This window comes from Musa acuminata, chromosome BXJ2-2, assembly GCF_036884655.1.
Source record: "Musa acuminata AAA Group cultivar baxijiao chromosome BXJ2-2, Cavendish_Baxijiao_AAA, whole genome shotgun sequence".
NCBI classification, from domain to species: Eukaryota; Viridiplantae; Streptophyta; class Magnoliopsida; order Zingiberales; family Musaceae; genus Musa; species Musa acuminata.
The window spans coordinates 29,400,502-29,412,021 of NC_088339.1; the positions used below are offsets into that span (position 1 = coordinate 29,400,502).

At 36.9% G+C, this 11,520-nt stretch overlaps 1 protein-coding gene across 4 annotated transcripts; it reads right to left on the bottom strand.

Moving 5' to 3' along the window:
• Nucleotides 1-1,981: 1,981 nt before the first annotated feature.
• LOC135583610 (uncharacterized) lies at nt 1,982-10,977 on the bottom strand. 4 transcript variants are annotated; one of them, XM_065096514.1, is made up of 8 exons: nt 10,095-10,977; nt 9,836-10,018; nt 9,599-9,698; nt 9,483-9,513; nt 8,419-8,461; nt 6,792-6,944; nt 2,784-4,908; nt 1,982-2,117 (listed from the first exon to the last, which is right to left on the bottom strand). In XM_065096514.1, exons 1-7 carry the CDS (start codon nt 10,151-10,153, stop codon nt 2,829-2,831), a joined length of 2,649 nt encoding a protein of 882 aa, XP_064952586.1. In that variant the 5' UTR covers nt 10,154-10,977; the 3' UTR covers nt 1,982-2,117; nt 2,784-2,828. The 4 variants fall into 4 exon arrangements, with proteins under 4 accessions (XP_064952586.1, XP_064952584.1, XP_064952583.1 ...); XM_065096512.1 differs by having other exon boundaries at nt 2,037-2,168; XM_065096511.1 differs by having other exon boundaries at nt 2,037-2,174; nt 10,095-10,973.
• Between the last annotated feature and the right edge of the window lie 543 nt (nt 10,978-11,520).

Genomic DNA, 11,520 nt, shown 5'->3' on the forward strand with positions numbered 1-11,520 from the left:
TTCATATTACTCACATGGAACAAAATAAAATAAAATAAAAGAAGAAATTGCTTCTAATAATTATATACATTAACACATTGTATGAATTAAGCATGATATTTGTACAAATCAATCGTGTAATTGCAATGTATAAAACACATGAAAAAAGTAGGAACAGACCACAGCTCAACTTATCTCTGGTAAGAACAATCCTGTGCACTCTAAATGTCTTAATGTACAAAAAGATGTCAGATAAAAATAATACAACCAAGAGTAACAATAAAACCTTCGTTAAATACATCAAACAAATTAAAGCCAAACTGTAACATATATGCAAAAATGCACAACAGTGTAAATAACTTTTTTCCATGTATAATAGTTGAGCTTCTGTCCACGGTCAACCATGCTTGATCCGCTTCCCTTATAAATGATTGAAGAGAGAAGAATGATTGAGGTGCTGCAAGACATCAAATAACAGATCTTAAGATTGTCAATCGAAATTGCAGACAACATACAGGAAGAAACCCCCAAAATATATATAGGACAGTCATAAGAGAAGCTGCTTCAAGTATTTAGTCAATAAACAAATATTTTCATTTTCATTAAACTCAAAAATGTAATGCCATTAGATGGCAACCATTCAGGAACTCCCAGTTAGATGTTCCTCGACGTGAAGTTTGCAGGAGGATTAGTAATCAAGTTGCCTGTACAAAAGAACTATGTTCAGCAAGCATGAATGGGTTATATTTACAGGGAGCTCTGAGATACAGAGAATAAAATCATCATCATGTATCCCAAAAAACAGAAGTTGCTTTGAAGAAGTATCAAGCAATATACAGCTTGAAGCTGAGTTCACTTATTGATGCATAAAAGGTAATTGCATATGCAAATGAAGTTAAATAGTTCGGTCAACAAAAATATCCATGCTTTAAAAAGCTTAAACAGAAAAATTAACTAATACAGATCATAGCAAGCACAACTGCTATATTATTCCTACATTAATCCTTGCCAAATTATCTTTCATTTTCAAGTGGAGGATACAATGATGCCAAGATTTCTAAGAAATTATCTCCACAAGTTTTCAGAATTTCTTCCAAAGAAACAATGAGATCTACAAAGTTTAAAGAAAACTATACAAAATCGAAAATAATATAGATTAACAGTACCTTGTTAAAGAAAAATCACATTCTCATCAAACCCATCATGTGCATATAGCTATCCTGTCAACACCTCTGGAAGCCCTTCAGATACACAATCTGTTACAAACTCTACATCCCTGTTATTCTTCTCAAGTTTTATTAAACGTTTCAAACCTTCAGTGGCATCCATGTGTTCTAGCTGGGATGCATTGACAACAATCATAGACATATTCCTTATTTCTTTCTTGTTTGAATAGCACCAGACTCCATTTGGTTCGGTAAAGAGTTCCATAAAGCTGCCCCATATATGCATCTACATAAGCCTCAGTATCTGATGCCTCATGCATGAAAGAAAATTGATAGTATCCATGACTGAGGGCCCTCTTCTAGTGACTTTTGTACATTTACTGCCAAAGTAACATGAACAGTATCATAATCCACCTTGGACAGTGAATTTTGGAACATCAATAGTTTATGATCCAAAAGAATCAGAATTTCAAAATTTTGCTCATGCCTTGGCTTGTCACTATTTCATTCCACAGGAAAAGTGATTGGCCCAAGATTGCTATAAGCAAATTTTGTCTCCAGTTCTTCATCTATGCATGTTAGGAAAAACATGACGTTCATCAACAATATCCTGAAAATTCATACCAGACTCTGAACCATGACCAATAAGATTGGCTTTTCTCAGTAGTAGTTTGGACTCTGCACTTCTCTGGACTTTATTTATAGAATCTGGATTATTTTGCTCCTTGGAATATCCACTATCAGAAATAATAGTCCAAAGCTCGTTAAGTTTATTGGTACTAGCATTGCTTTTCCCCATGGACTGAATACATATGGCTTGTCCTCCTAACAAAATCAGTCTCTTCAATAATGCTCTTGATTTGAGAAAAGATTGTTGGCAGCACTTGTGCACTTGTCCTGCTGGTTAATGTTGATAATTTTGCATTTTCCTTTCTGAAGTGAGATGAATTGGGAAACTGATTCTTCATATTCCTGGATAACTCACAGCAGGATGTTTCCTGGTTATTTGTAATATTCTTAATCCTGTCCCTATATATGGAAAGGCTCAGCTTCCAGCCGACAAAACACAAAAAAATAATGTGCATATACTCTGATCCAACCAAACATATGAAAGATACGTTCATATAAAAGAGGTAAAAAATAATTGATCATCACACTGTCAGAAGCAAGAAGCAAGTCCATACGGAGATAACAACTTCTTGCAATGAATGAAAGGGATAACAGAGAAACGTTAAATATTACCCACATGATTAAGAGAGTTCTAAAGCATTTTGTTTTTTCCTCTTTTCTACATAGCTTCATATTCAGTGTCCAACAAAAGCAAAATTTTCCTCACTATCTCACTGATGTTTCTGGGCAGGAGTAGCCATATGTGATGGAAATCTTGTAGCATATTGGATATCTGACACTTGAAATTCATATGCTTAACTTACAATATGAAAATCAAGATCAAACAATGGATAGGTTTCATCAAAACCACCAAGTGTCATTATGCTGCAACATTAAATATACTTCAGTTTTTGAAAACCTTCAAGCATAAGTTGCAATGCTAGAAGATAACCCCCATAGCCATGGTATATTATATTGATACAAAATTAAAGATAGATAACTTTCATTAAGGAAAGGTGAATCTAATACCTGATCTTTATTTCTTAAAGCCGAAGTATTGCTAAATGAACTTCACTACTCAGCAGAATGATCGACACGGTTTGACTTTTGTCCAGCAGCAGATCCTACAAATTGAGCCCTCATCTCAATCAGACTACGTTCTAGGCTGTCACGCATTGCCTTCATCTTTGCTTCTTTCTGAGTCCTTTTTGATTCCCATTCTTCTAGTAGTTTTGAATTCCTTTTTTGCATATATTTATTATAGAATTTTCCTCTAAAATCATCTGATTGATCACTGAACTTTGGGCTCAAGTTACTCTCATATTCTTGATTATCTACCATGTCTGACAGCAAGTTAGCATCAAAATCTACTTCCCTAATATAAGTCTCCTTCACAAGTTTCTTCTCAGATAATTGGTCTGTAGGAGGCATTGTGTTTTTTTTCTCCGAACCCTTCAGCACATAATCTTTATGGACATCTGCAGGTAAGTTTGTTTGAAAGACTGCGGCCTCATCCTTCTGAATTCTGAGTTTGAATGCAGCAAAATGTTCTTCCAATCTTGTAGCCTTCATTTGAAGCCCCTCATTCAGCTCTCGATTTCCTCCTCTTAGCAGATTTGTCATCTGAACCTGCTCTACTGAAGATGTAGAAGGCAGATCAAGTAATTCTGTGCTCTCCTTTGCACTCCTCACGGGAGAGACGGGCCATTTTTTTCTTTCAGAACTCCAAGCCTTATTAATATAGTCAGGAGCCAATGGTTGCTTATGCAAATTTATTCCTAGGTCCCAATCTAATTTTTTCTCGACTGGAATAGGTCCAAAGGTCTGCTCAGTAGCAGCTTCCTCTCCCCCACCACCTTCCACTGTTGTACTAGGAAAGGTTGTCCCTTGAGACTGGGACTCCAAAGATATTGTTGATTTGGTACTTGGCTTAATTTGAAAATCTGAAGAAACTTTGGCCTTTAATGTAACATCATCTCCTTTTCTCCTGAAAGTCCTGAGTTGGTTATATAATGTTATTTGATCCTTCGCTCCACCTCCATCTGGTCGCAAAGGAATCACTCTAATTTGAGACCTGAAAATTTCTTGATCTTTCGACCCACCTTTCTTTGCTGCAGCTTGTGATGTGGCCTGCAGAGCCTTATGTTCTTTATATTGTAAATAATCTTCTGAGGTAACTTTGGACTTGGGTTGATAGCCTGGTGCATAATCACCTGATTCTGAAAGGCCCTTTTGTTGGGTCCGAGAAGCATCTTGATCACTTAATTCATAAAATTTCACCCCACCAAGAGAAGCGCTCATTTGATGCTTGCCTTGCTCATCATCTAAGGCTTTGGTCTGGGCTACTGAAATCTTGTTACCATCTACTTCAGTATGATCTTTATCTTCTGAGAGACCTTTAAACTCAGCATGAGAAGACAAAGAAGAGGATGCTGTGACTGCCATTGTTGCCATGCTCTCTTTACTTTCAGTGTCCGATTGAAGCCACAAATTGACAGTTGTAGGAGTGCCAGAAGTGCTCCCATAGCCTTCTCTGTCATTGAAGCTGCTACCAACACTGCTGCTAAGATCTAAGCTCATGTCACTTGCACCACTCCATCTTCTAAACACTGACTTATCTGAGGCATCAGAGGGGAACCTCCTATGGCCCCCTTTCCCTGCTATAATTCTATTAACAACAATATTAGAGCTGAGATTTTTGCAACTCGCAGGCTGTTCTTTCTTCTTGCTCTCAAAGAGATTGATACGGTCTTGCACGCTTAGATGCCTGGAGTCCCCTCCATCCTGTTGAGCTGGCTCAGTTCCCAATGCAGCGGGAGTAGGATCATCCACCACCTTTCCAACTGTTCTATCTAAAAATTTCGGCTGACTAGGTTTAAGTTGCTGATATGTACCCAACAACTCTGCTGCATTTTCCTGTGCTGGATGGCTACTACTGGGCATGTGGAGTTTAACGCCACATCCATGATGTGGTTTACCAGGAACCTTGGGCTCGACTTCTGGCTCATGTATTGACATATCTAAGCTAGAGGAAGTTTGAACATTCCAATAATTAGTGTTCTTTAGTGGCGGAGGCAACGACTGTGGCAGGGGTTGAAGAGTAACAAGTTCAGGGTGCCTTTGGCAAAGTGAAATGAACTTGGTGCATGCTTCACTGTTGCCAGTATAATCAGCATCATAATAATTCCCAAACAGAAAAAAAGGGCAAAGAAAAGGACAAACAACTTGGGTACTTATTTATCAAATCTACTCCTATCCAATATAGAGAAGATAGAACATGGAACACTTAAGAACTTATAAAAAATTTATCAATATAGTACAAGAACAGGTTGACACTTAAGTTTGACATGCCATCATGAGCAGCTATACTATATGTTGATTGTTCATTACTATTTTTTACATGTATCTCATCCGACTAATTTCAATTGAGTTGCATCAAGGAATCCTTTAAATATACCATATAAATAACCTTGCTTTTGATAGCAAAACATTTTTGGACATACCCGACATTAAAAGTCTAAAACCATAGTTTTTGGTAAAAATATGTTAAAATCAAATACCAACTTTTTAGGTATTCAGGATCTGTAGCTAACAGCAACAGAGAGATCTCTGGTTGTTGTTGATATGTTCAGTTTCCTTCAGATGAAATTTCAATCCTTTAAAAGGCTGGTTAGTGGAATTCTATCATACAAGGTCTAACGAGTTTGCTGCGAAATGTTTTCACCAAGGTTGTATGTTAACCAATGGAAACTGACTAGGTTGCACCAGCTACCAGGTACCATGGCAGTATGACAGGCTGCACCACAAAGGATGGAATCACCTTGCCAAAGTTCAAAGTAGCAGCCTCTAGCACTTTATCCTCCATAGGCATACGGAATTGAACTGCTGGACGTATGGATAAGCTCTGTTCCAGTTCAACAACCCAGTTCAAGGATTCCATAATTTGGTCCAAGTTCAGATCAATCCTACGAAACTACATTCTCAATCCGAAATAGCTGGATCTGCCAAATCTGATTTGGGATCAGGATTATTCTGAAATCAACCAAAAATAGGCTGGAACAGGTTGAAAATTGAATAAAAGTCATGATTGACAAGATCAGCTAGAAATTGGCTGGACTAGTGAGACTGGTTGGATTGGCCCAAAAGTAACTGGTTGGACCATGGGGATGGATTGGCCACATTGGCTGTGATCAATTGATGATTTTGTTAATTTCTGAGACAATCTCAATAATCCCCTTGGAAGAAAATCCAGGTTTTTAAGATCAGTCCTGGCAAAATCTTGATGGTCAATCTAGGAACCCATGAGCAATATGCAACTGGATTTACTTGGCTTGACGTTCGTAACAAGGTGGACTATCCACCAAGAGTTAAGACTGGTCCTAGTGAAAAGATAACTAGCAGACTTCAGGGCCAAGTAATTAGGAGCTCAGATCTGGAAGTGTATGAGCTAGGCTTTGCATATAGCCTCGACAAAATGATAAAGACAAAGACTCCTTTTTAAGCTAACACAGATAAGAAGGAGATATTGGTATTTAATGTATTAACCAAGATTCTTTTGGATGGTCAATGCTTCACATCACCAGTCATATTTAACTGGATGCTGAGTTAATTGTAGAAGTTGATTTCTGATATAGTATTAGCTGGATAAATGAGACAGAATGACATACAATCATCTAGCACAAGAAATCACTATTAAAATGGTAAAGCACAACTACCCTGACACAATTCAGGTATAAATAACTAGTTGTATGACAATCTGAGTGATGGTGTTTGTAATGATTGCGAACAGGAAGAAAGATGCACAAAACTGACATGGCACACATCTACAGAGAATTTGGTATATTTTTTCATGAAATTACTAATGTCTATCAATGCCAAAAGATCACCATCATTATCAGAGTACATATCAGCAAAACTACACAATATAAGAAACTTTGTTTCTTCTCCCTCGACAAACACTTTTGTGACAAGCTAATTTTTTTTCTTGCTTAACTGAGAAAAAGATAGCATATTTAGAGTTGAATCTGTGATACTTACTTCAGGCAATTTGCACCAAAGTACTCGGCAAAGTGAAGAAGCTCCAAGACACTGTCAGGGGTAAATCCAGCATCAGATGCCCGAGCAAAAGCTGTGGCTATGTCCTGCTTAACCGTGACAAGCCGCACATCAATAGCTCTAAGAAGCTCCTTCCTGAGTAGGAAACAGTAGGAAGTAGTAGTATCACTACAACTGATAAGCAACGAATTATAATACCAGATGAAGCAAAATGATGTCACTTGCAATACAAATAAAGGACAAGACATAAGGTTAAATATTAGTTGGCTGCTTGACTATTGGCATAGTAAAACATCAAAGCAATTTATAAGATCACAAAAGAGAGAGGAGAGAAAAATAGAAGATCGTATATGAAAAATTAGGTCAGAACCAGTAGAAAACATTTTCCCCATGAAAACATCATACACCCTGTTGACTATCAAGATCGGCAAGATCAGAGGAATCAAGATCAAACCAAAATAATCGAAAAATAGAAGCCATTAAAAATTTAATAAAATAAAAAAACAACAACAGCAAAACCATAAAGTACCAACTATTTGGGTTAAGCTTAGTAAAACATAAATAACAAAAAATTATATACATATGACAAAAAAAATCATAAAAGATTTTTACCTTGGAATTCACAAAATATCAATAAAATAACTGTGGTATGTATATCTTGAAAGCATATATTGATCGTTTCATAAAAAAAGCATTGTAATAAATAACTATTAAAACAAAAGCGAGAATAAAATCAAAATCTATGTGGCTCCCATTGTAATAAATATTTCACCTATCAAATATAGGTGAAATATTTGGTAATGCGAAAGTAGAAAAACAAAAGAACTCATTATAGAGAAGGAAACGCCAACTCCCTTAAATCTACAACATCTATCATCGGATAGCATTTCCAGCTCCCTTAAATCTACATCATATAACATTGCATTCCTGTGTAAAGGCCAAGAATTACTCCCTCCCTCCCTCCTTTGCTCCCCCGTGATGTCTCCTTAACATCACAGTAAAGGCCACTGCTGTTTCCTATGTTCCCTCATTCAGTAGCTTATGGCAATTGCCAGCCACCTCTGCTTCTCCTTCTCTTGAGGTCGAAAGTTAGAATTGATCAAAATCACCCAAATACAAAAAAAAAAAAAAAAAAGGTTCCATGAGTCAAACCAAGTGTGACCATTATGATGATAAGGTTCAGAATCAGCTGAAATCAAGTTGGCCTTAGCCGATGCCAATTTAATCTGGTGATTTGTATTGAAATTGACTTTGATTTACAATTTAGGAGCTATAAATTGGAGCTAAGATCCAGAACATTGAGCTATCACTTTTCAAACTCAATTAGGGTCCTAAATCAACTCCAGTAGATGAATACTGATGTAAGTAGAAAAAGAAGTTCTCTACAAAAATAGTAAGAAATAGAAAAGATTAACCTAAAGTCCTAAACCCAATAAAACACAACGCTACCATAAACATGCACCTAACTTATACGAATAAATTTTGCATTTGGAGTTTAGTACATCTCTTGCGAAGAAGTACAAACTGCTCTAAGAAAGAAAAAGAATAACACCTGAATTTGGAAACCACATTCTCAATTGAGCACTTAAGAATGAGGAGAATAACCTACTTTGTTATCTCTGCTGTTGCTTCAGTAGTTACTTGATTTCCACCTGTGTAAAGCTCCAAAGAGAATTCTCAATTAACAAGATTATGCTGCTTATATGCAGTGCTTTCAAGTTAATGATAGAGTGAAATTGACAGACTTTTGCAACACAAGATGGTTAGAAATTAGAATATTACAAATGACACAAAACAAAAATCTCATAGATCATTTCAAACGTAAAGTATTACCACATGTCAATAACAACAGCAAGTACATCTTATCATGTGTAATTATACAAATCCACTAGGAAAGATAACAAATATCTACAAAATATCATTTTAATTTCCACGAAGTAATATGTGCGGCTCTTAGTTCCACAAAAAGAAGGCAACTGTTCCTAATAAGTTCTAGGTATGTTGCACAGTCAATGTTATTCACAACAATCTAGAACTCAAACAGTTGATCCTGACTAGTCTTTCTGTAAACTATAGACCCCTAACACCAAAGATCAATGTTTTCTTGAATACAAGTCTAGTAAAACAGTGCATGAGATACTAAACAACAGTCAAGAATTGAATATAGCTATATCTAAAATAGAGTAACCATAATTTTCCAAGAAAGTCACAAAGGTGAAAAGGGCAATCCTACTTTTCTAATCCACTTAAATGCATTAAAGAAACAATATTATATTTTCTTATCTATATGTTTGCTATTACATAGATGATTATTCAATGCCAGACAAGCAAAATGAGAAGAACCGATCAAATCTATGACATAATCGACATAACCAGTTAAATATGTTGTTGTTAGGTGTTTATCTACTTGATAATGGTAGAAGAATATTCTTAGGATATGGAAACTACAGGAGGCCATCATACCATATGCCCAAATATGACAAATTGTCCTGCATATAAAGTACCATTCAATTATGTAACACAAATGATCAGTATAAAGGGACCAGTAAACTGTATTCAGGGCTTCCTCCAAATGCTACCATTCATAAAGGGAAAGAAAAACCGATATTATTGTAACCCTATGATTACTAATAAAGAAATTATGCTGCTTTAAATAGCATGCATAGAACATACCCAATGGACCAGAAAGTGGATCTCCTGGACCCTGAAATTGAAAGGTTTTGCAGTTTCAGAAAAGTGATAATACATTACTCACAAATCCAACTAAAGAACTCAGTGAAGTGTATCACCTGCAAATATACTCTCTTGGCCCCTTCCAGTTGTAAATTTTCTGCATCAAATGCATTGACTAACTCCAGAATTTCAGGTGTCCTGACAAACCGAACAAACCTGCAACAAGGTTTATCAATAAGAGGCTTGTACAAAAGCTATTCAAACCAGTCATAGAAATGAGAACATAATGCACTACATAAATAAACCTAAGCCTCCAACTAAACCAGAACTTTATCATGTTCTCTATGTCCAACCTTTCAACCGTTCCTTTCTTAAACCATGTTCCATCATTCTTCCTCCTCTCAACCTCGAGCTTCACAGAACTAGCCGCACGTGCAGCCTGCTCTGCTGCAATCTTCAAGTGAGTGATGAATGGCTTCAAGAATCCAGATGCTATCTTCTCAGTCTTCCCATTGCCAGATACGAACAATTCGCACCTGCAAAAGGTAATCTTGTTCCAAATTCTGAAAACAACTTACAAAAAGGACAAGATTCAGAGTCAGCAATTCTCACCTCGAGCGTCTCGGAGAGAGCCGGAACATTGCATGTTCAAGAACAGTGTCAGAGTCCATCCCTCTATGTTAAGAAGCCACCTCCTCCTCAACCAGCGACCACGTTATCAGTTCCTCTTCGACAACTCCAAACCTTAAACACTCACCCCCCAGAATACGAAACCCGTCTCAAGTTCTAATTCACGAACCGGACCATCAGAAGTCATCAAAAACCCAATAGAATCCACAATCAAGATCGAAGAACTCCTCAGATCTACCAATCAGAACGGGAACCGCATCCACCATCCCGATGAAGCCCCTCGACAATACCCAAATTTTCCCACGCCCAAGACAAAGAAACAAAGAAACCCACCAGAATGATCACGACCTCTCGCAATGCGGAGGATAGCGAGCAGCAAGAACCAATGGCTCGCCGATCGCGACACTCAACCCAACTGATTTGCTCGATCAAGAAAAACAAAGCCGACAAGAGAGCACCCAGGCCGATCAATTCACCTCCGATCGCGCCAAGAACTCACCTTCCGTCACGGGACCGATCCAAGAGCTCGACTACCGACCTCCGGGACGGCCAACTCTATCTTTCTTGTCGCTGTGGGTTGTAATGGCGTCGGTGTAGTAGGTGACTTGGTGCCGGCTTCACTCTCTCTCTCTCTCGCTCTCTCTCTATTTATATATATATGAAGGAAAGGACGACGGGGCAGTTTAGTCCGGGGAACGGCGTAGCTGCAGCTACGCATGTTATCGGGTCGGATCCACTTAAAGATCCGACTATGAGATACTTATCGATCCGAAATAAGAATTTGTATGTAAAGTTTTAATTAAGTATTTTATCTAATATTATTATAATTCATATTAGTTTATTCGATTGAAAACGAAGATTATTACTAACTATTGTATATAATAAAAAATGACTTTTCATAATGTCCCATTAGACTAATTGTTAATAAAATAAAAACAATAACTAGAGGAGAAAAAAAGAGTTATTTCATTCCATAGGTAATGATAAATAATGGGCAAAATATCACTATGGCTACAACAATATTGTCAACCTTCCTTCCATGTTATGCTAACCATTATGAAAATGTAGAGGAGTTATTCTTGTTATATAATAACCACTATTTCAGAAAAGAGTAATTATGATCGTCATTTTGCTCACAGTTTTAATATGTATAGTAATTATTAATCGAATCTTTTCTAAGGAGTTGGTGTGGCGTCTTCTTATATTATAGGAACGATCACGTCAAGGACTTGCAATGGTTCGTTGTTTTCCTGGTAAGCTTTTTTAGGTTACTAAAAATGTGGCAAAAAAGTCAATAAGAGTGAAGGAGTGTTACGTAGAAAGTATGATTGATAATAATACTCGTACGATTATATTAGCAACACTTAAGCATGATTTCATTGGAGTTTTGGTTGATACGTCTTAATCC